General features: G+C 38.3%; 2 protein-coding genes across 5 annotated transcripts in view; both read left to right on the forward strand.

The window, feature by feature from the left end:
- The window catches only part of BRWD1 (bromodomain and WD repeat domain containing 1), a 62698-nt gene extending 50276 nt beyond the window's left edge, over positions 1-12422 (forward strand). Inside the window, exons 39-41 of the mRNA XM_050890830.1 lie at positions 1097-1288; positions 1768-2748; positions 10351-12422. Of these exons, the coding sequence (XP_050746787.1) occupies positions 1097-1288; positions 1768-2748; positions 10351-11501 (2324 nt within the window). The 3' untranslated portion in view covers positions 11502-12422. The remainder of the gene's footprint in view (positions 1-1096; positions 1289-1767; positions 2749-10350) is intronic.
- A 2471-nt stretch (positions 12423-14893) lies between these two features.
- Positions 14894-24219, forward strand: PSMG1 (proteasome assembly chaperone 1). Of its 4 annotated transcripts, none has more exons than XM_050913634.1 (7): positions 14894-15117; positions 15316-15425; positions 16854-17005; positions 17365-17427; positions 20030-20228; positions 21078-21214; positions 22267-24219. In XM_050913634.1, the coding sequence occupies exons 1-7, from the start codon at positions 14987-14989 to the stop codon at positions 22339-22341; spliced, it is 867 nt and encodes a 288-aa protein (XP_050769591.1). In that variant the 5' UTR covers positions 14894-14986; the 3' UTR covers positions 22342-24219. The 4 variants fall into 4 exon arrangements, with proteins under 4 accessions (XP_050769591.1, XP_050769599.1, XP_050769607.1 ...); XM_050913642.1 differs by having other exon boundaries at positions 17380-17427; XM_050913650.1 differs by lacking the exon at positions 17365-17427.
- Positions 24220-25124: the final 905 nt, after the last annotated feature.

Below are 25124 nucleotides of genomic sequence, written 5' to 3' on the forward strand. Positions count from 1 at the left end.
CTGTGAATTGTCCACTAATGTTTCCTTTCCTTTATAATTGCCATAATTTGCAATTGCATTCCAAATTGTTAAATGAGGTTTGCATTTTTAATGTGTAATTTTTTTAGACAAGATTTCTATGCAGTTTGGGTTTTGTGTAATATAGAATTTTGTGTATTTTAATGAATTTTGGACACTACATTATTGAATGTTATAAAAAGGTCTGTGTACTAAACGTAGAAACTTCTGCTTTAAAATCCCATAGAATGCAGTAAATTTACTCAACTTTTCTTAATGAAAAAGCTTGCACCTAAGCGGAAATCTATCAATAGGATAGTTTGCTTCTTAGAGGCAGAGCTGTCTTGGTTGTATATCCATTTTGCAGTCAAGTGGATGGGTTTTTTTTTTTTTTTGCAGCTTTTATATGGGGATTCACAACAAAGCTGAATTGAGTAAGATTGGTAAGAACAAGCTGACTTGCTAACTACATGGTTACTTGATGCTCTTAAGTCTTACCAAATAGAGTAACCGAATTTCTTCATTTCAAGCAGCTGTTCTAGGAAAGTGGTTGTAGTGAATGGATGTCTTTTATTTGAGAGGAAAATGTAGTGTATTTGATAAATGCTACTATATAAAATACCTGTTATACACCCGTATATGTTACATCCAGGATTAGCAAATGACAGAACTTCCCCGAGACATAAAAACCTTCCTGTCTTCTCCTTCTTCCCCGACACCTCACCTTGACAAAAATTCAGCTTCTTTCAAAGAACAAGAATGCAAGTCCTGGTAAAAGAGAACTGTCAGAATATGTTTTGTGTTGTTTTTTAACATGCTTTTCTCAATTCTGTTATTTGGAAACAGCTGTGTTATTTTGCTTGAAATCTAAATACAGATTAAAGAAGCTTCCTGTCACTGAACACTGCATAAATATGGAGTGGTATATTTTGTAGAGCTATCAATTTCATACATGTAAGACATTAAGGCATGATAGTGTATTGTAAGATAGTATCATGAGGAAATTTTGAAGATTTCCTGGATCAGCAAAATGTAGCTCTTAACTGGAAGCTAACTATGTTTAGAATTCTAATTGACAATTTTTGGGTTTTTTTAACAGAAAGTGAAATAGAAGGTTCTCTGGTTTCTTCATCTACTTCCTCTTCATCTTCATCCTCCACAAGTAGCTCAGAAGACAGCAAAGAAAGCTCTGTGGCTCTTGTGTCACCTCCCCTACACAATGGAGTTTGTAGAAGAAAGAACAGCAATCGTAGGATAACTAGAAATCGAGCTGCTCAGAGAAAACAAACAGGTAAGATTTGAGTAGTTTTCTTGTGAATGGCAAATGACATAAGTGTGTATATACATAATTAAATGCAATTAGTATTTTTTAAATTGTTGTATATGTAAGATACTAACTTTTTGATTGGTGGTAGTTCTGAAGCTGTCAAAATACTACCCTCAACTGTTAAAAAGATTTTTTTTCAGTACTGAGGGGAGGAGGACAGAAACCAAGAGCCTAGTGAGAGGGCATGTCTTGCAACATTTTATATCTTAATGAAAGTAAAAGCAATAATTCGTAAAGAAGTTCTAATTTTCACAAAACTAGAATGAATCCGAAATTTATGACATAGCTAAATAATTTCTCTTGGCAGACGACAAAAGCACATAACTATTACTAGGAGTATATTTCATTGTCATGTCTGTGGGTTGAACCTGTTCCAGATTTGACAAGACTTAAGAAGCTGCTATTTTTATATTTAAGATATTAACCTCTCCTCTCCTTTACAGGAACACTTCTTCAGGAGAACGGGAATACAAGAAAAACTGTCAGGAAAAAGTTATATGGAAGTGACTCTGAAAATACTTCAGTGGTGACATCTGAGTCGCTCAGTAATAGTACTGGTAGACATAGAAAAACTCCACGCAGAAGTGCTGCTGTGGCTGCTAATAAGTTAAGGCTAATGAGTGATGTGGAGGAAGAGGTTTCAAGCTCAGAAAGTATTGGCATTGGATGCAAGAACAGAAAACTGCCTCACCGAAATGCCTCAGCTGCAGCCAGGCGAATGTTACTGGAGGGATCTGAGGATGATGTAGGCTTAAAGTCTGAAAGTGAAAAAGAAATAGAAGATCAGCTTACCAAGAGGAAAATTCTTTCTCAACCTGGTTCATCTGCTTCACGAAGAAGATTTGTTAGTGAATCTGAAAATGGAACTTCGGATTCTGAGACAGACACACAGATGAAGCAGAAAAACTGGCAAAGCAATGGTCATAAACAGTTACGTGGGATAGTCCATTCTGTATCTCCCAAAATGAGAAGTCCCACCCTAGACTTTTCAGAGGAGGACTCCAAAAGCCATAATTCAGAGGATAGGAGCAGTCAAAAAGTTTCTGACCAGTCAACATCTGCACCTAATAAGCCTGCAGTGAGCAACTCTGAGGATGAAGTGGATTCTGAATCGGATAGATGGAATGGCAGAAAAGCAACTGGTCTGCAGCTTGCTGCTCCTTTAAAAAAAGCAAAAGTCTTGAGTGATTTAGAGGACACAGCAGAATCTGAAACAGAAGACAGAGAGGATGGGAGAAGTTTTGTCTCTGAGAGCTTGGTGCCAACTAGAATTGCAGAGAGTTCAAAATCTGGACCTGGTGCCAATTTCAATCACTCTTCTGATACAGAATCCGAGACAGATTCCAATAACAGTAATTACTGTGAAACTTCTTCAAAAACAAAAAAGAGGAAGAGAAAAGGAAAAACAAAAATCATTAGAAAAGGTAAAATTTTTAAAGTTAATGCGTCTAACTCTGGATACTGACTAGATGAAGGAGACAACGTAAGATTAATGACTGGATAATGATTAGGAGGATTTGGACTATACCAAGTGTAATAGTGTTCCTTGTTGTTCTAAAATAACACTAAATGGGGGAAGGAGAACTGTAAGGTTTGATGCTGATGACAACAGTGTCTAGAAGTCTAGACAGGTTTGGAACTGGGAGGTTACCAAACACAGCACTGAGAGAAAACTATTACAGTTTGGTGTAGTTCTGTAGTATTTAGAATTCAGACGGAACGCTGGCCGTTCTTATGCAATTCAGGTGATACATTTCTCTATGGAAAACTGGTCATTAAATCATGATTGTTCTTTCCATATTTAACTTGCTTATCTATGTAGCAGTATATAGTAACTAATGCTAAAATACCTATTTTGAAGTAGCATTGCTGTGCGTGTGTGTTGTGACAGTTAAATTTGAGAAACGCTGGCTTTCAGGTTGTTGGCACAAAACTAAGCAATGTTCTAAAGGGTGCTGTGAACAAGTTCTAGGGTATGCAGCTCAAGGTAGCAGAAAATCTCAAAAGGAGCGGTACATTCTCTTTGGCATGCTCCTTGTTTTGAGAATTGCAGTTACGAAAACCCTCTGGGTTTGTAGTCCTGTTACCTTGAGTTTGTGGGTAAAGTAATAGTTCTTACTTTAGATTATCTTAATTTTCTGTTGAAATTTTCTGTGCTAAAGCAGACTTACAACCATTATTTTCAGTTGCAGTAACTTTATTTTTATTTATAGTCTTTCAAAGTGAATTTGATTGAAAGGTGTTTTAATTATTCTTACTTCCATGGTGTACACTGGAACCTGTAACTTGATTGGACTTTTGGATTTTATTCTGTCAGTGATGTGTAGTGTCCTTAAGACAGAGAGGCACTTTGATGCTGCATTGGTAGTGTTCTGATGCATGTCTAGCTTTTCCCAGATTTAACATACAGGGGTTGGGGTCAGGGGGTGTGCTGTTACTGACACAGTGGTGATCCTCCTGTTGCTTGCTTTAGTTTCATGGGTTCATGGGTGTCTAAGCAATGTTGTATCTAGTTGAAGCATCATGTCACTGTTCTAACTACGTTATCATACTGATAAGACATTACATGAGAAGATCTCTGTAAAGCAGTTAACAACAGCCAACTGAACGGCAGAAATTCCAGATGGCTGCAGAAGCAAGATTTACCATTCTACTTGTTTCAAAAAGTTTAGTTCTTTGCTTTTTGTTTTTTTCCGTAACTTTGTCACTCAAATGCTTGTGTGTGCTGGCTGACACGTTATGATTTGAAGATTCATTTTTGTTGGTTTTTTTTTTTTAAGCTTCTCAGAATGATGCTAAGATTTATTAAAACAGGTTCTATACATCATGTGTGTTCATATTGTTAGGGTATTGGTCCTGACTTAGAATTTGAAAGGCTGTTCAGAGGTTGGTGTTTGGTCTAATCCTTCCAAACCTGTCACTGAATCACAGAGACCAGATTACGAACCTCTAAAAACTCCTTAGGAATTTTAACTGTGGTTGGGGGTTTTGTTCCCCTCCCCCCCAAATTTGTGAAAGATCTTAATCACTCTTAAAAGGCTTGACTTGAGAGAATACCCATAAGTGGCAATAGATGGATTTGGATCATTAGCTTTTTCTATATCTATCTAACTTCAAGTGCAAGTATTCAGTATGCTTTACAGTGAGTAAAGCAAATTTTTCAGGCTTTGAGAGCTCTCATGACTTGCAGTTATCCTAAAAAGGAAGATTAATATGTTCAATGTACAGGATTGTATTGTGTGAACTGTTGCACGCACTTTTATGTAGCATTTCTTTTTATTTTCAAGACTTCATTATATGGCTTTTGTTTTGTTATTGTGGTGCAAAGACTAATCTTTCCCAGTGGTCCTCCTTGCCCGCCTCCCTCAAACAAAGCAGTCTGCATTGTTTAGCCTTTACACCTGGGTTTACAGGAATTTAGTGCCCCGCAAATAGTTATCAAAAGGCTTTAAGGGAATTAAAGAAAAAAAGGTACTCAAGCTCAAGGGGATTGGTTCGTTGTTTTCCATACCAAGCAGACAAAACAGAATTAAACTTTTCTGGTTCACATAATATTTGATCAGAGTTGACGACTGTCATGTTTTCGAGCAAAAAATTCCTGTCAGTGTTTTCAGTTACTTCCTACATCACTTAATTTGGTGATTTGAGAAAAGAAAGAGCCATCTTCAGTACTGCATTATAAAAGAGTAAAATCTTTCTGTGTCCAAGCTGCTTCCTTTCCAGTGTTCAGTGTCAACTGAATGCTGCCTTGCCAAAAAATGTGGGGGAAAGGATTATTTTTAACAGCATATATTTTTTTTCTTCCAGACTGAGTAAATTTTTAACAGCCTTGTAAGTTTGATTGTTTCACATTTTTTGCCCTCTCAGGTAGTGGCTTTGATACACACTTTTAATGCAGCAGTTTAAGAATCTTGAGAAGAAAATTATTGTCTCTTAAGATGAATCTGTCTTGACAGTTTTCCACAAGGAATACTTAATTCTTTTGTACTAAAAAGATCTCAGTATTTATAGCTGCTAAAAATACTGAAAACATTTCTTAATATTTTAACATTAGCAATGTGAAAGGATGCCAGATGGACCTGAGGAGCAGCAATAAAGAGCTGCTGAGTTCTGTAATGGCTATTGAACTCTAGATTTGTCAGAACTATGTTGCCATAGTCACTTTCTAAAACTTAAGAAAATGGGGGGAGGGGAATCTTTTAACAGTTTTATAGAATTGAAAATCTTACTTGAATGTGCTTCATATGTCAAAAGTCCTGAGTCAAATAGAAAACTTTTGGGGGTTTTTTTTGAAGACTTGTACCTTTACTTTGAGAAGATTTGAAGAAACTTTTAATATGGCAAAAAGGGAAGGTATTTGTACAAATACTTCATCTAGTGGGAATTTGTAGCTTTTGGAGTAGGCAATTGGTAACATTTCCCTTATCAAGCTTGTCTAACACCTCATTTTAAGGGGAAAACAAGACTGGTGAATTTTAAAAACTTTCCTTACACTTTTTGTGTAAACATTTCCCGTGAAATATGTAGAAGCTGTCACACTGGGTAGCCAACACTGAGCTTCTGGTCTCTTTAGTTTGTCCTTTGAATGTAATGTGGATGTTTCAACTGTTTGTATTGTAGTGTTTTAAAGCCTGGTGAAAATCCGGTTTCTCTTCTTTCCAATTCTTTAACACTCTGGTTAAACTGTAGCATCTGCTGTATTGTACCTCTTATGCCCATGGGTGTGAAGTGTTAGTTTGTCTTCCAGCTCTAACTTGGAGCAAAACTCCTCTTACTCACATTTTGTCTCTTAAACTTTTTGGATTATTATTATTTTTTTGATTAATTCTCATCCTTTTACTTTGGCCATAGCTTCTTTAGTAATCAATGTTCATCCACTAGGTAAAACTGCCAATCATAAAAGCAAATTCAGCATTGTTCTCCATGTGCAGTTGGTGCCAAACATTAGCAAGTATCGATATGTATTATCAGTTAGTTGCCAAGGGCTGCATTTGCTTGATCATCATAATAACATTACCAAAGATTTTAATGAGAATCAGTAAGAAAATAAACAGTATATTTTTTTACTTTAATATCCACCTTTTTGCTTTAAGGGGGGCTCATTTAGTATGGAACAGTCCTACTTCGTACAAAATGTTTTAACATCCCCAGCCCTGTATAACCACCCAACTGTTGAGGTGCGCGCACAGCAGAACATCAGGTTTTTGTTTTACCAAAATTTTTAAGCTGATGCCCTTTTAAAACTCTTAAATCAAATGAAGAGACCCCATCTAAAGGAAATCCTTAAGGTAAGCATGGGGCAAGAGCGGGTATCACTAAATTTCTACAAGGCCATGAAATATGCTCTTCAAAAGTCGGTAAGAATAAAACACAGTAGTGAATACTTGCATCGTTTGGGTCTCATTGCACAGTCATCTGCCAAGATGGCTCAGTATACTGTTAACTTAGTAAAAAACTTAATGTTATGTTTCCAGTATGTACAGAACCAGGATGGTTAAAGACATAGGGCCAAGTTTGAGACTTCTTTTATGTGAAAGGGGAATATATCATTGTCCTATACAGTGTTCTTTATAGGCAAGTAACTTTTGGGCATTTAGTTTTCTTTACGTTGTGAGTTATTCCCCCTGTTGTTTTGTTGAGACATTAGTTGTCCTCTATATGAACTGACAGCTAGCTTTGGACAATGTTTACTGTAAAACACAGTATTTATTTTCCATTTCAGTTTATCTAATCTTTAATCTAATTTGGGATATTACCACAGGTAGTCACATAATTATTTTTAAATTAGCAGATGCCCTTTCTAGCTCATTTTTCTCCTCAACAGTCAATAGATGCAACAACAGATGTGCTATTAGCACAGCCTAGTTTACTGTGGTTTGCCAGACTGATGCATGTATTGCTCTTTTCTAAAGAGGCTGATAGTTAACTGTAAATAGGAAGCTAAACTTTGTACTTCTAAAAGTTATTGTTAGGTACTGCTGGAGTATATGCATGCTTTATTTAAATACATATAGGCACATATGTATTTATATAATGCCTATTTTCAAATATATGTTCTCTCTATAAACTATATATATACACACTGTGCAATTAACCAGCTAAGCAATTTATGTGGAAACTTTGCTTTGGTTATTTTTTTAATATATATAATATATATACACTACATATAAAATATAGTACATTTTACTATGTAAAACATAGTATTTATAGTACTGTAATGTATATTATATTTTTATATAATATATATTATAGATATATAATATATAGCATGGTTTTGTGTATATATATAAAAAAACCCAACCCTAAAGCAAAGTTTTCACATAAATTGTGTAGCTGGTCAATAGCGGTTGGGAAATACTTTGTGGACTGTAGTACACCCTGCAGATTAGCTGACTGGAGGTATGGCTGGATATTTCTACCCAGTATTGCAGCCTGGACTTCCAGGTTTAGAGTTTGATGGCATGAACTCCAGGACAGCTTGTCACAATGGTAAACTTGATGGACAGGGCCTTCGTATCTTGCTGCCTTTCTTTTAAACGCTCTCCCAGTTTTTGTGGGTAGTGGAGTTCGTTTAATCCTCTCTCTTCCCGCCTGTGCAATCTGTTTGTACCTTTGCAGCAGTTAATCCAGGATGGTCGTTGTGTAGTTTCATTAAGCTTTAATTAAAGCTTTAATTAAAAATTAAGATGAGCTTTATACAAATTTGCTCCCAATTTAAGATTTTGTATACAATGTATAGATTTAATATTCTGGTAGTGTGTTGCAGAAAGGCTGGACTCCTTTATCCTTTAGTCGTGCATTCCATTTTATGAATTACCTGCTGAAACTTTGAAAATACACATAATCTGTTTATTATGATAAAGGCTTTTTTTCTCAAAACATGCATCTATAAACACGTAAGCACCTATCTGTGTGAAAAACTGGCTAAAATCATTGTGTGCATTCTTTTTTCTTTTTTTTTTTAGCTGCCTTTCTTGGAATAGTCCCAGGTGGTGTCTTTAAGTTTTAAACATTTATTTCTTCAGATGGCCAAAGGGGATTAAGTTAGGACTCAGTATTAAGGCTGGGAAGTCTTTTCCACCTTACCAAACTGTCCTTCTAGAATGCGAGTGTAGCTCAAAGCAGGTGTAGGGGAATCTTAATCCTAGGGTTGGGTTATACATTTCCACACTTACTAACTGGTCAAAATGCCTCTTTGTACCAGTAACTTGTGTGCTGTTGTTTGCCACTACTAGTATGTTACGATGTATTGTTACATTTACTTACAGTATTTTCATGTTTCTAGTGTTATTTACTATGTTAAAGTTCTTTGCTCCTGCCTGTTCAGGCTTACCTCATAACAGCTATGAGCAGCAGCCGTATGTTGTGTACGTGTCTACTTGATAGTATTGGAGGACAGTGTATAATTTAAGCTTTAGCTCTTTTAATCTGTGAATTAGTTCACCTTTTATACAGCATTATGCAGTATTCAGCAGAAATGTGTTATGTTTTGGCCATAAAATCACACAGTACAAATAGTAACAGTAGTAGTGTTCATGTATAATTTCTGGGTACTATTAGAAAAGACAGTAAATTAATTATCCTTTGGAAATGTCAAAATAGGAATATACTTGAGTAGTAGATAAAAGGATTTACATTGAAATAATGACCAGATTTGGTATCTGAAGAGATTTTTAATATTGGTACTCTAGCCAGACATTTGAATTTGTGTCCCATAACTTTTTTACTTTCTATAATACATCTTCATTGCATTTATTCTTGTCAGAATTTAGGGAAAATGTTGCCCTGTCCTTATCTCACAGGTGAGGAATTGGGGAACAAGAGAGTACAAATGATTTCCAGGGTTAACACTTCTGGTTAAGCTGACCAGATTGAAACAAAGTTAGCAAGACAAGCTTGTTTCATCCCTCTGTAAAGGAAGATGAGGGAGCATGCCCCCCATAAACTCCTCTTGTTTCCCTAAACTTCTGCTTGAAAAAATATTTAGTTGCCTAGCGCTCTGCAAGTATACAGCAGCTGCCGTGATTTTTCCCTCTGTTTGCTGAGTACAGGTAGAGAATCATCAAAAATAATGAGTTTAAGCTAGAACAAAATTGACTGTTATCAGGAGATAATAGGCTAATATAATGTAGGGGCTTTAATGGAGCACATGTTTATCCATTTCACTCATAAAATCAGTAACAGCTACAAAGAAATATGAGATGGACAACAATCTAGGGAAAACTAACTTTGCAAAACACATTTCTGCTAAAATAGCAAAATTTTGTTGTTTTTTTATCAAGTCTATGCAAATAAATTTACTTCAAGAACTTCTTTTAATTTTTATTGATACCTATGACTAATTCTGTTTTAGAAGGTAAAAGTTTAAAACATTGATCTTCATAGCATCGTTCACGTTATTTACAGATTGAATATTTGTTTTAAAACGCAACAGAAGAAGTAAGTGCTATATTAAAAATAAATATACTGAATGGAAGATTCGCTGTTAGAAGCAATCTTACTGTTTAAGTCACTAAGGAACTGAATGGTTTAAATGTTCTCTGGGTATGTGAAATAATGCTAAAGTTGTGAAATCCATCCAGGGCTCGTGTCTACATAAAATATTATAATCCCTTTTTTAGAATAAAAAGGTCTAAAATGTGTAATAATGCGTTTTGAAAGTTTATTCTAGTAAGAAAATGATAGCTTCTTAACAATAGAAGTATTAGTAATATGAAAGCATTTGTTTGCTAAGTTAAGTAATTTGTAATTTCTAAGCCAATTACTACAGTGCTGCTAAAGAATGTTACTTTCAAACCCTTTCATTATCTCAAAGCAAAAGAGTAATCCTGAGAGTTAAAAGTATGCCTGGGACTGGCTGACTATTTTTAGTAAAGGCGTAAGGTAAATTGCACGTAACAGTTGAAATAAAAACAAAACAAAACTTTTGTGTATTTTATTAAAGGTGGTTGTGTTTGTGCTTAATAAACTAATTATTTCAGGAATGTAAGTTATTAAAAAGACCTTTCAAATCTTTTATTTTGTAGAATCAGCCTCTGAGGAGACTGGACAAAGTGCAAAAGTGCTCAGGAGCAGGACATGTATCATAAACTACAAGAAACACATAAAGCTGTCTAATGTGACTGAGAAGAAAAATCCACGCAGATGTGCCACTTTGGCAGCTAATAAGATTAAGATAATGAGCGATACAAAGGAAGAATTATCAAGCTCAGAAAGTGTTTACACAGTAAAAAAGAACAGAAGGCAGCTTCATGGCAACGTGTCTGCAGCATCCAGGAAAAAACTGATCAGCAACTCGGAGATAGATGCTTGCTTAAAGTCTGAAAATGAGAAAGAACAGCTTTCTGGCAGAAAAAAACTTTCCTGCCCTGAATCATCTGCTCCTAAAAGAAAATACATTAGTGAGTCTGAGAATGAAAAAACAGAATCTGAGGCAGAGATAAAAGTGACTCAAAAGCAGAATGATGATAACCACAAGCAGGCACACAAAACAGTCTGTGCTGCAGCTCTTAAAAATCTTGAATACGACTCTTCAGAGGAGAATTCCACAAACCACAAGATGGCAAATGGGAGAAACTGGGGAAGTTCTAGTCAGTCAACTTCAGCCCACAACCATCGTACGAGCAACTCTGAAGAGGAGGTAGATTCTGACTTGGCTAAACACGAAACTAAAAATATCAGAGAAGTATCAAATAAAAAATCTAGAGCTTCTTTCAAAAGATCAAAATTATTGGATAACTTCAAAGAAACCGCAGAAGCTGAAACAGGGGGGAAGAAAGATGAAAAAAGCTCAGTATCGGAGAATGTGGAAGCACCTGGGGCTGCAGGAAGTTCAAAAGCCAGTTTCAATTGTTCTTCTGATTCAGACTCTGGAACTGATAACAGTATCTGTAGTGATGCCCCAGAAACAAGAAAGAGGAAAAGGAAATCAGAAATCATTAGAAAAGAAATTACTAATTCCAACTCACCTAAGCCTTCCAGAAGACCCCAGCGAAGGAAACGTTGGAAACCTAACCAAGAAAATGACTCTGAAGATTTGGATTACACCAAATATAGAAGAGCTAATCGGCGTTCTAAGATAAGAACTCGGAACGGTGGTAGGCGGACTGTGCGATACGACGATTGCGACGACGACGACGATGACAGAGGTTTAGATGATGTAGATTGCGAAACGTAACCTTAACAGGAAAAGCCAGCCCACTTTTTTTTTTTTTTTATGGTAATAGCACTAGAACTCATGATGGATGCTGGCTCTTCTTTGTCCTACATTTCAGGGAATATATTTATATTTTTCTATGAAAAAGTTATGAATGTGATTAGATGATGACTTTCTCCTTTTCATATTTTGACTTGCACTTGCCTGCCCATGTAGCAGCATTTAGCACAGATGCCAAAATGTGCCTCATTATAGGGGCAATTTTTTGTCTTTACTGGTATTTTATTACATATAACAAGAGTTAAAAAAATGTTAAAACACTGCGCAACAGGTTAATAGCAGTATGTTGAGTATTATTGTTATGGGTGCTGCAATGGAATACTACCTAGGTCATACAACATTCAAGAACAGATTTCAAACATCTCTAATGCTGTATGAAATCATATACAATAGTAACAGGCTTATAAATAATAATATACACTATAAAAATCTGGCGGATGCTAGCATTGCATCAAAAGAGTAATGAACGGTCGCTAGGCTAATAACATTACAACTTGTATTAGTACAGATGTTAAATGTTCTGTACTTCCATTATTGATAACATGCAACTAGAACCAGTTACCAGTGAAAAAGTGTATTTGCCAATTAAAAAGGCATATTGGTGCTGGTGAAGAGAGGGTTTATGCTGACAGGTAGTACTATCATTAATGTGACTTCTATACTGTAAACTTAAGAATATGAAATGCAGGTGAACTCTTGGGCGTAAGGGTTTTTGTGTGTTTTCTTTATAAAATAGAAAAACAAACAAAACACTTGTTCTGTTTTCTTTATGCGTGAAAAGCTTGAGGTGCAGGATTCTTACATTCCAGACCTTTTTGCTACATTTCTGTTGTTCTTCCATATTTAAATTTTTCAGTGCTTTAATGTTAGACTTCTCATTGATTAAACCTTATCAGTTTCTGATTATTGCAGTACATCTCCTGTTTTCGAAATGTTTGAGGTGGCTGTTGTTGACAAGAAATAGTTCTTGCGTAGAAGATAGGAGAAAATTTCTCCAGGAAAAATGTGTAAATTCTTGGTTGGCCATGTATCAGCTACGAGAATGCATAGCGCCTCTAAACTCTGACCGTGCTTTTCCCTGGAGCTGTGCTGGCGGAAGCCCCACGATCGCTGCCTTCAGTCCAACACCAGGCGCTTGGTGATCTCTGCTCCTTTCCCACTCTCCACTGTGGGCTTCCTCCCTCTGCTCTGCTGGTTCCCTCTCACACTTGGTAAGACTTAGTGATTCCTGATCTCATCATTCAATAGGAGATATGTTAGAATATTAGATTTATCCTAACCCAGCTCATTTTAACTGAAATAGCAAGTTTGTGAATTAGTTTTCCAGCAGATTGGACTGGTAGTAGCATCTGGAAGGGGTTTTTTTTGGGGGGGGGGGGGGAGTTAGTGTAGCTGCATAATCACAGTCATTAATGCCAGAACTGCTTGTACAAATGGAAGTGATGGAAAAGGGAGTCCCACATGCTGCTTACCAGCAGTTAGTGAGAACCACTTCTCCAACAACGTCACTGACATTGTGCCAAAAGGTGTATTTACCGTCACATTGTTTTGGTGTGTGGAATGTTCTCTCAGTATAGAGAAATGCGCCCCCCCCAACTTCTATATGAAGTCCTAAAATAACCTAGTTTATATTCTTCTTGCCCCAGGAATTTTATTTAGAACGTAGTCCTTAATATGATACAGTAGAATTTTGTAAATTCAAGATACATGTTTATCTGAATTCTTTAAGTTGGTTTCTAAAATATGAACACAGTTGTGTTTAGTGATGAAACTTCAAGGTGGCTTTGTGTGTCTTACCTTTTAGGGGCAACTTTGTTAAAACAGAGTAAGTCAACTGGTATTTTTATATTATCCAGAAACTGAATGCATTGTTCAGCAGCTGCTCATGATCAGTGTTCTATGGACTATAACCTCCAGTTTAGGAATAAATACTGGTATAATAGCTCTTCAGTGAACGTCAGAGTTTTTGTTAATCTGAAGTTGAAACAGCTAAAATTGGGCTGGTAGGTTTGTATTTCTAACTCAGGCTTAGATTTAAGAAGATGGTTCTCTTCCTCGCCCCTTTTCAGATGCTGCATTCCCTGTCATGCCGCACTCACGCACTACATGTTCATGGTGATCCCTGAAAGCTGGGAGAAGGTTCTGGCCTCTGTGTTTATCTATCCCAGAGGGAATTACTGGCCTAGGGACCGTAACACTTTATTTTCTAAGCAAAGCAAATGCTGTTTTGTATTTCCTAATTTTATACATACAGACAGGTTCCAAAGAGCCAGTAGGAGGAGAAATGATTAAACTGGAAAGGGACTTCTTCACCCTCTAAGAGTTTGAATTTTATTTTTTTTCTTTAATTTATTTAAATGAGCATGCTTAGTCTTAACAGAACTGGCTCTGTTAAACCTTGCAGAAAGCAGTTCTTTCACCTTACTGCTAGTTTTAATCAGTCAGCATTCTTTATTTGGTCTAGCTGTACTCAGGGAGGTAAAGTGATACAGTAGACCTGTAAAAGTAGTATCTTTATTTAAAATTGCTTAATGCACTGCATTTGTAAGCTGGGTTTTTTGGGGAGTGTTTTTGTTTGTTTTAAAGCAGGACCTGAATCTGGGATAGCAAATAAGCTAACGGGCAGCATGAACAGAGGAAAATACTAGAAGTGCAGGACAGAAGTGTAGGAGAAACAAATGCTTTAATACGAAAGACTTTTATGATGTACGTGTAGAAGTGGACCAAAGTAAAGCTATACATCAAACTGCAATGTCACTGTACTCTTATTTGCACACGTCTGGTATGTATAACTATGCTGTATTTGGTTTCTGTCCGTGTATGCCACACGTGCGCTGTGGCATCCCCCGGCCCCTCCTGCAACGGGGGCCGGCCGGGGCTCTCCTCTGGGCGGCGCCATTTTAAGTGAGGTAGAAAAGCTCCGGGGCCCTCCGCCGCCTAGCCACCCAGCGGGGGGCGAGCGGCGGCTGTGCCCTCCCTGCTGGGGGTCCCCGCCTTCGTCCCGCTCTTCTTCCGAGACTTCACCGCCGCCTCTCCCCCTCGCCGCTGCCCCGTAAAGCGGAACCTCCTGCCGCCGCCGCCGGTGGCTGGCACGGCGGCGTCGCAGGCTGCGCCGGAGGGACGAGGCCTGCTGTGAAGCCGGGTGCGGGTAGGCGGTACGAGGCCGGGAGAAGTCGTGCAGCGGGACGGGGGCTGCAGCAGGGAGTGGGGGCTCAGCAGGCCGCCCCGCCGCCGGCCGGCCTTCTTCGGGGGCCCGGCGGTAGAAGCGGCCGTTTCGGACAGCCCGGCCGCGGTCGCAGCCAACGGGGGAGTCTCCGGCGGCCCGCTCTATGGTCTGCGAGGCCAGAGCGTCGCCAGGCGGAGCGGAAGTCGGTGGTGCCGGCGAACCAGAGTGTCTTGGCGCGCAGGCGCGCTGCTCGGCGGGGGTGAGCGGCGGGGTGGCGGCGATGGCGACCTTCTTCGGGGAGGTGGTAGTGGCGCCGTCCCGCGCCGGCGTGGACGATGAGGAGTCGGCGGAGGAGGCCGGCGAGGAGACGCCCGAGGACCGGGAGATCCGCAGGGAGCTGGAGAAGAAAAGGTAGCGGCCCAGGGGGGGCGGGCGTGGCCCCACGGGGCACCCGGGCCGCTCTCCTCGCTGCTGTGGTGCGGCCTCCGCCGCGTCCCCCGCGACGGACGTCCAGGGGCGGCCTGGGTCTGGGTCTGGGTCTGGGCCCGGGCCCGGGTCTGGGCCGGGTAGGGGGAGCGCTGTTCCATTTCCCTCCGCCTCTTTTTCCAGGGAGATCGACGTCCTCTGGACTTTGAAGTCGGGCGCGTCTACAGAAAGGTCTGCTGACGAGCCGTTTGTGTGCTCTAAATTTATAGTAGCGATAGGACATAACGCTGCAGGTGAGTGGAGCAAACTGCAAAAACAAACCGTCTGAGACTCTAAAATGTTGTTGTTCTTTTGCTGTTGGCTAAATTTGAGAAGGTAGGAGGGTGGAAGAAAGTGTAAGTGTGCCAGGACACTCCCTTTGCCATAGTCTATTTTAACGTTGGTCTCTGCTGTAGGAATGGTCCTTAAGGGTGTCCAGCTCTTCATTTAGGGAGCAGAGTTTTAACCCTGAGGCAGCTGAGCTGTCCAGAGAAAGCCAAAGTTAGTCTGTACATGTAAAACACAGTTTTTGTTACAGCTGCTTATTCCGCCTATCAGATCATGGTAAAGTGATATATTTTCAGTTGAAGGGCAGAAGCAAAGTATGTTTTGGTTTCGGGTTTTAGTTGGGACAACCCCCCTTTTCCTTTATCTGAATTTTGTTTGGTAGACTCTCCTAGATTGTTTGTTAATTGGCAAAAGTTTCCTTCTAATAGTAGCAAGCTGCTCAGTGCAGTCTAGTGTTTTGAAATAGGGATCTGTCAAAGACGTGAAATTATGGGTCAATAAGCTGTAAATTCTCTAATTTCTAATGAACAGTGATTTTTTTTTTTTTCTACTTTTTGTCTTGATCAGTCAGTCCCTTTTTCACATTCTAATTCCCCGCTTGTTCAAAATGCCCTCTTTTGAGTAGGTTACTTACTCATTAGGCCTAGAGTCATGAAATACCCTCTCGCCTTCCCACACACACTTACCAACGTCTTGAGTTTTTTAATAGCTGTTTCCCTGTGGATATAAAGAAGTTTTAAGTCTTTCTTATGTTTAGGTCACATCTAGATGATATTTAGATGATATCTAAGTTAACTTTGCTAACTTGTTTTTTCTTTGTTCAGATTTTTCTTTGAAAAATAGTTATAGATATTTTAGATCCGTCTTCTATTTAACAGTAACTTTTGACAGGAATTTGATTTATGAACACTTGATTTAGGATCTCTTTTTGCCACTGAGTCATGCATGCTCTTGTCTCTGCTTCCTAGAGCCAGTCTCATAGTTCTGCCTTGCTGATTCAGTGTTTTGGTTTTTTTTTTTAAATTTTTTGGGGGGAGGGGGAAATCTGCTATATCTGGTATGTCAAGAAGTATTAGAGACTTCATACTTACATCCTTAGCATATACTAAAGGAATCAAAGTTGACCGTAGTGATACAATTCCTAAGAATACATGTTTTTGATGTTAGGGATGTCTATGTGTAGAACTGCTCTTTAAGTCTTGATATGGTGAGGTTATTCTTCACATTCTTGATCTTTGCTGGATTTGGTCAATAAATGTGTGTCGATAAAAATAAGTTATTACATTTTTCTTAACTTGAGATTGCAAAGAAATAATCTAACTCAGTTCGGGTATTTATTTGTAGAACAGAGATATTATACTTTATAAATTAACGGTATTTATTGTTTTTTGCAGCTTTCCTGTCGTCTTTTATTCTGGATTCTGTATGTTGGGAAGTAGTTGGAGTTGTGAAGCTGTGGAATGAGTGGTGTCGAACATCTAACACAACAAATGTCCTCCCGACAGATTCTTTCTGTTTGTTCTACCGATTAATATCAGATCCGACAGTAAGTGAGTTCCAGCTTTCTGAAAAAGAGAGCAACCTTCATCCACCCCCTATCCTTCCCAGGGCAAACAAAGCATAAAGGCTGCAGTATTCTGGATTTATCTCATCAAAAATATGAAGGGTCGTTATGCTCACTAAAACTATTTGAAGTTCTGGCACGTGAGTTCAGTACGAAGATGATGTATGACAGCCTGATTGCTTCACGTCAGTTGTGAATGAAAAATTCTTGTTGAAATAGAGTTGAAGAAGCCCAAGAAAACTGAACAAGTTGTTGGCTGCGGTCACACCATCTTTACACGTGATTATGAGCTACTGTTGTGCTCTTTAAACCACTTGCTTACGCAACTTTTTTTTTTTAAGGTTTTGTTGTGCCAGTGTAGCTGCTACGTTGCTGAGGATCAACAGTTCCAGTGGCTCGAAAAGGTAAAATTGGCAAGACAACAAATTGAGCAATGAAATCTTAGGGGTGGGGATCTCCAACTTACTGTAAGGGCCTCTTCCTCTCTGATATTCTAAACATGACAGCGTTGTAAATAACTGTTTTCCCTGTGGCTCTCTTTTCTTAAATATTTCTTTTCTTAAATATTCAACAAATGAACAAATTTACTATCTGCAGATTCTGTGAAATTCCTTTCTAGATGCTGCCAGTTGTAACTGCTGTAACTTACCAACTTTGTGCAGTTACGTCTTTTGGACAGTTTCAATTTTGTTGCCCTTAACTACTTTCCAAAACTTTTTCCTGTTTGGCTTAAATTTTCTATGGCTTATTTTCTATGGCTGCATTTTCTGTGCATCTATTGCATAGATTCTATGCATCTAGAAATAGAATAGATTTCTATGCATCTATATTCTATGGCTGCATTTCAGCTCTGGGAGAATCCTTCCTTAAAAAATAATGACATAACTGCATTTGTACGGCTGCTGAAGGATCACCAGACAAACCTGTTGTGAAACTCATGATGGATGGTGTCTTTACTAATGGGTGTGTTCTGTTCCTTTCACAAGGAGGAACTCTAAAGGAAGGTGCTTCCAAAGCAGTATCTGTCCCATTTGTTCATAGACTTAGGCTGCTAAGTGCCTTACCCCAGCATCACTCAGGTGCACAAACGCTGCTGGGTCATTCAGATCCCTCCAAATATCATCATGTTGATTTTAATAAGATAAAGCCGGGGGGGAATGTTCTGGCTGTTGATTTTCTTTATGGATTTGGGTCACTGCTTAGCCTCAAGGAAGTATGGCTTATTTTGCCTTGCTGTCTGTCTGCTAACCTACCTTCCTTTAAATCTCTGCTGATCTGATGAACAAGCAGGGATTGTAAAGCTGTTATGTTACACTGAAGTTGTGTAAGGCTGTGGCTAGAGATACAAAGAGTGAGAGAAAAAGTGGTGTGTGTCCACTGAGAGCAAGTCCTCAGCCTGAGCTGAGTGATACCTGCTCAGCCTAGCCTGCCAGCTGGCCCAGCCAGCACATGAGAAGGATTACATGGTTGTGAGGGAGAACCATACGAGCATCTCGGTGTGAGGGGAGAGATTATGGGAAGGCAAAGAGGATGGAAAACCGGAGTAACTTCACTGGATGATGCAGGGTTTTCAGACCCAATTTTGTGGAAAACTAGCCTTTTGTGGTTCCTTGGCTTGCTGAAGAGTTTAATTCACTTTGGTGGGGGGTAATGGTTCACTTGGAAGTTTAGAAACCCTAAGACCTAAAACACTTTGGTTTTGCTGTATTCCATGCATTCTTGCACTTCATTTAAACTGGGATTACAAAAGAAAGATGATTGTGGGTTTGCTGTCTTCCCCATTTGTGTTTTTTCAGCTGTTTGCGCATATGTGTTATTTCAAATGTGGGTGTTCATGAACAGTAGGAGTGTACAGTTTTACCAAGTCAGTGTTCTTGAGTATTTTTAGACTTCATGGTTATTGGTATTTTTAAATGTACAGCAGAAACGTTGTGCTGGTAATCTTTTGCTTTTAGTGTGAGTTACAGACCTGTTCTGTATGCTTCATAAATTCTGATTTACCGAGCATCTTCACAGTCTCCATGAGTCAGATTTTTACTTCTGTATGTGTTTTCTGAGTAAGTGGTCACTGACAAAATGAGAACATACAGAGTAAAGTTTTGCAGTAATGCATACCAGCCAGTGTTTCCCGCAAAGTAAACTGAAAATATGGGTGCTTCTGAAAAGTTATATCAGTTTTATATTATGGTGGTAACACACTGATGTGAGGGAACAGTCAGCTTCCCTTCTGTGTTTGGTACTATATACAGAAACAGGTGCGTTTCTGCAATGTTTACCAGATTCCCTATTTCCTTATTGATCACAAATCTGAAGAGGACAGTGTAAAGGGAAGGTGCAGGTTTATCATGCTTCTGCTCATATTGACATATGTTCTTTAAAAACAATGGAACACTGTGCAGCATGTTGGTGTTTTGTGACGGCATGCGATGGATCCAAAAGTATGTCTTTGTACAATGTTTTTGAAACCCTCTTCTTTGAATTTGAGGAATACTGTGGAAAAATTAAGGTTCTCTCTCTCAATTCAACTTGAATATAATTAAGTAAAATCTGAGTATTTAAAATGAAGACTCTTTTTAAGTACTGTAGAACATCTGGGGAGCATGATTTCAATTTCAGATGTCTTGCAGCTTAGCAAGCTGCCTTCCTGTCATAAGCAGCCTGGTTTTATTTGGAGTCCTTTTTCTTTCTATAATCACCATTAGTAAAAATAGTAAGTCTTAATATATTTGCAGGTGAATAGAAAGTGCTGAAAACCTAAAGCCTCTCAAGAAAATCAATAGACTTGGTAAATATGTTAGCTGTTCATTTGGGTTTTTTGTCTCCATCCCAAGAGCAATGCATGTGAAATTTCTACCTGAATGTTGTAATTCAAATTTTAGTTAGTCCTGCAAACCTGAATTAAACTGCCATTTGCCATCTGCACTGAAATGGAAATGAATCTTTGTGGTTTTATGCTGTTATTGTGAGAAGATAAATTTTGCTTCTGTTTTAACATTTTTATTTCAGGTTTTTGGCTGTATGCGAAAGGAAGGCTTGCAAGTAACCATTCTTTCAACGTGTCCTGTAGCTGATTATAAAACTCAGGAATCCACTTTAACACTTGCATCTCCATTTCTGAAAGCCTTGAAGACAAAAGAATTCAAAGAGCAGGTCTGCTGCCCACTGCTGGAACAACCTAACATTGTGCGAGATCTTCCTGCTGCTGGTATTTTGCAATTCCAATTATTTACAAGGCTGCTGGTGGCAACACAGAATTCACTTTGAAGAGCATCCCATTGCAATTAGAATTTTTACTTAGTTGTGTGACCTGGCTAACAAGTTAGCTTTTTGAAAATTAATTCCTAACAGTTTGACATCTTACATGTTGCCTTGTAAAATAGGGACAAATTTCAAAACCACCCACAAATCCTTTTACCCCTTATGTGTGGGACATAAGTACTAGCAAATTCTTCAGTATAGCCTCACAAAGCGTATTGTATATTGAGTTTTTTGGGCATTTTACTTATGAACTAAGGATGTTTTATTAAGAGTTATTTTCATCTGAGCATCCAAACTGAGGCTTATAAAGTCCTTTCTGCATATTACAGGTAAAGTAGGTTTCACAGTGCTACTGATTGACCTCATGTAAAAGTTAGATGCAGTTTTATTATGTAATGTAATAAAAACCCCAGGCTTTTCATTATGAGTACCAATTTAGTGGTAGCATCATGAGGAAAAACTTGTCTGGCCGGGGCTGAAAGTGGATGATTTTTCTAGAAAAAGTTTATCTTGTTCGCACTTTGCTCATATTTTTGTTTACCAATAATACACAGTTTCCAGATAAGGTATTTGCCAGGAAGAAGTACCAACTGCATTTTACTAATTTTTGGTGGTTTATTTTCTTGTGTACCTGGGGAATGAGGGATGGCTGGTATAGCAGTCAGGATCCTGAGTAGTTAATTTATAAAATTCTGTGCTTTTGAAGTTCTGGCCAGAACAACTGTGATTTTATACACAGAACTGAGATTCCTTCTCTGCTGAATGTAACACACATTTTCTTTTGACTTGTATTTAGTTTTGAGTTATTGTCAAGTATGGCAGATTCCTGCAGTGCTGTATCAGTGTTACACTGATGTCATCAAACTGGACACGGTTACAATTGAAGCATTCAAGCCTCTGCTTTCTTGTAAAATCCTGAAGAGTTTAGTCAAGGTAAAATTTCATATTTAAAAATTAATGGGAGGTTTGATCTATTTTTGTCTGTCTTTCGTCTCTTGCATTCTGCTGTTGATGTGCCCCTATGAGGATTCCACCTGAAAAGGCAGAAAAATACAGACTTTAATGACAGAGGACAGTGATTTCTGGTATAGTACCTGCTGTAACATCTGTTTATAAGTTGCGTAGAAATAATGAATCTACAGCTTCCCTCAAAACTTCATTTTGACTTTTCAGGCTCTTGTGGTACTAGTATATCAGGGAGTGATTTCTTGTGATTGTTTAAGCTGCAGTTTCCTTTGAAGGTGTCTCATGTTGAAACCTTTAAGTATATATTTTTTTTTTTTTTTACGTTCTACATTCATATGCAAGATGGCTCTGATCTAGCTCTGTATCTACCTGTCTTGTGCCATACGTGAAAGCTTCTTAAGAAATTTATTTTGACCTATAGCTTCTTTCTGGAATTAAATGTCTGAATTTCTAAAGATGATTCTTAACAGTTTTGCACTAATCAAGCAGCTGTGAAGTCATGGCATTATAGCTACCAAAGTGAATGTTTTGCTTCTTTCCGAAATGTTTTTAATTGAAGTATAGTTGGTTCAAAGCACTCCTCGGTTTTGCCAATTGAACTTAGATTTAAATTTAAATGTGTAGTGAAGTATTTATTTCAGCGGTAAATGTGGGAATTGCAAGTTAGTTTTCATTACAGCTTGTACTGGTCTGCTAAATAAGTCTAACAGACTGGTACGTAAATGTTTAAACTCTGAAGGAAAACAACAGCAAATATGCAGGCTCTTCCTCTCATATACAAGCGAGGAGGAATGCAAATTAACAAATCTCATTCTATGGCTGAACTGCAGATTCCTTTGGAGCTTTTAGCGGGTCTCTGGATACCTTCATTCGGAAGACCTGAATTTTGCTCACAGTTAACATTTTAATAAAACTGGTATTTGGAGTAATAAAAATTGGAATAGAGGACAGTGAGGCTTTTTTGTTTTGTTTTGTTACCACCAATGTAGCTAATGCTCATCATCTTTTCCTTTTCCTAGGATGCATCTGAAAGCACAAAGATTTTGAAGAAGTTACTGACAACCAATGAAACTCACAATAATATCTATATCTAAAGAGGACACTTATGACACAGACTGCACTTTCGTAAACTCCAGTTTCTTCTGTAGAGGACATTTTGGAATTGTAGTTGTTTCCTTAAAAGTGGAATAAATTCCAGTAGATTTTTACTTCTGCACTCATTTTTGTTACTTTCAAATTCATCACTACAGACACATACTTCTTCTGCGTGGCTTGGGAGACTTTCTTCTGGAGCGATTTTAGGAAAGATATCTTGAATATGAAAAGCAACTTCTTTTTCTCCTCCTGAAGAGACTGTCTTATCTAAAAGTATACCTTTTATGTGTAAAAGAGGAAATGCAGTTAAGGAATTCTGTCTGTATGTAATGAGAACACCTATTTTTTACTTTATTTTGAGACACAAAAGTTTTCCTAATATTCAGTCCTCTTTAAAGATTTGTCTGTGATGGAGAAAATATGCTCTGCATCTTTTTACATACTTAAATATATATATTTTGTGTGTGTATGTATGAATGATACATATATATGTATGTATTCACATACATTTTTTATATATGTGTTGATACAAAATATAGTAAGTAAAGTATGATCAATACCTTTAAAAGACTTAGTAGTGGAAAATAATCTTAAGCTGGCATTACACATTATTAGGAGGCAGGAAGGTGGAGCTGTTTTGAACTGCCTGGAAGGGCTGTGACTTGGATTCACCGAGTAGATCGCCACAGGTGTTGAGGCTGCTGCTGCCTGCAGATCTAGCAGGAAGGGAGATGTGCCCGCATTCAGATGCTACAGCTCCCATTTGCAGTGCCTTGCTGGGAGCTCGCCTGTGGTGGCAGTTTCAGCTTCAGACCTTGAGCAGGAGCCGTAGAGGCGCAGGAGCGTTCCCTCCTGTCAGAGCTCTCACAGTGGTGGGAACCTCTCCCGGTGAAACGGGGTGATACGCTTGCAAGCTGCTTCAGCTGGATTTGCTGGGGCAAACTGATTTAATCTATCCACCTCAAAGCTCCAGATTGCTGGCAACAGTAGGAGTAGTACAAGGTCTCGTACACAGAGTGTGTGATTTTTAGAGGAAAGTAAAAGTTCAAGTTTTAAAGTGTCTCAAAAAATTCTCTGAAAGTTGGTAACAATTTCAGCAGTGTATTTAAAATATTTGTTAGGATTGGCATGCAGTTCTGACTTGTATATATCCTCTGTTTAATTTAACATTTTGTTTAAGAAAATGGTGTTAAAGATAGTATTTCTGTTGCTGCCAGGTAATTTGCTGGTGTTGTCGCTGCACAGAGATCTTTAAATTGCATGTAGCTTATCCTTTTGGAACAGAAGGATAACAGCTTCAAAGTTCTCTACTAAGTTTAATTTTGACTTACACTGGATGCCCAGTGGACATTTTTGAACAGTGTGTTCCTTTAACAGAACTGTCATCCCTTCAGGTGTGAAAGTGGTCGGCTTAGTTAACATCCACTGAAGCAAGTAACTCCGGGCTTCAGCAGGCCCACTACAGCTTCTGGTTTTGGAAATTTTTAGCTGCACGCTGTATCGCAGTTTCAACAGTAGTAGAATATTCTTGATGTGGATATCAAGTTGCATATTGGTTAAGACATTGATTTAAATTTCTGTTAATGTAATTACAGATAAGCAAGCAACTGTTGCTTTAAGTGGTACTGTATTTTGGAACAAACTCTGAAGCATGAAGTACAGGACATGGTTCCTTCTGGGTTTTTTTTCCATTTCTGTGCAGCATTTTAATTAAAACCTGTTTGTATACATGATCTGAGCTGAGAATTCTGTTGCTCTGAGTTGCACGTTGGCTGCACCATTTTCTTACTTGCATACTGAACATGTTTGATTCATAATAAATAAAGTGCATATCAAGAAATATCTTTAATAATAAATATGCAGGCTCTTACAGGAACTGTAAATATACTTCTAGTATTGGTTTTATCACCCATGCAGTTTGCAATGTTTCAAAACAGTTATCCATTGAAGTATAATTCAGTTTTTACTACCTGGGTTGATGCTGAGGTGTGAGAATACTCTTAAACACCTTGAATAAAAGTGGCAAACAAAACACTCCAGCAACTTGGAAGATGAAATTAGAAAGACTGAAAATTGGTGTATTGGCAGAACGCTCCGAAGGCTGATTATTCTTGCTTCAAAGGGTGTGATAGCTCTCCATAGCTGGAAAAGTTTACGTAGGATGTGGTGCTTTTTCTGTTGGATACTATAGAGCTAGTGGTTTCACCCTGTGTATCCAGGTATATTTCTGTGATCCATATTACACATGAGGTCAAGCTTTGTGCAGTAGTGGCTCTCTGGCGTGAGACTATATAGGTCAGGGCATGTGCACACAGTATAGTCAGTAAGAGTCTCCCTCATCAGTGTCAGCTGTATTGTGCTGTATAAATTTGAAACATCAACCTCTTCCAGTACACAGTAAGTACTATAGGGCAGTGAAAGAAGATATTTTAATTTAAAATTCCTTCTGTCTTTATCCATAATTTGATGTATGAAGTAGCTCATATTCCGCCCCTTAAAACAAGTAGTTCTGGAAGCATCAGAACTCATGAGGCCTGAGTATCTCATAAGATGTGAGCGTTGGCTGAAGATTTTTTCATATTTGAAAATTGCACAGTTGTTGGGTTTTTTCTTCTATGCTCTCCAGTATCTAGTAAGAGCCTGCAGTGAGGTTTTCTTTGTTTCTAACAGCTGCTGCGTTTTGTAATACTTGTAGGAGCATATAAACTTAAAACTCTTTTGTCAAATGTGGCAGATGGCTTCAAAAGATTTGGGGGAAGAAGTGCATGCTTGCCTGCATGTC

Source organism: Gymnogyps californianus, chromosome 1 (genome assembly GCF_018139145.2).
Source record: "Gymnogyps californianus isolate 813 chromosome 1, ASM1813914v2, whole genome shotgun sequence".
Classification (NCBI taxonomy): Eukaryota; Metazoa; Chordata; class Aves; order Accipitriformes; family Cathartidae; genus Gymnogyps; species Gymnogyps californianus.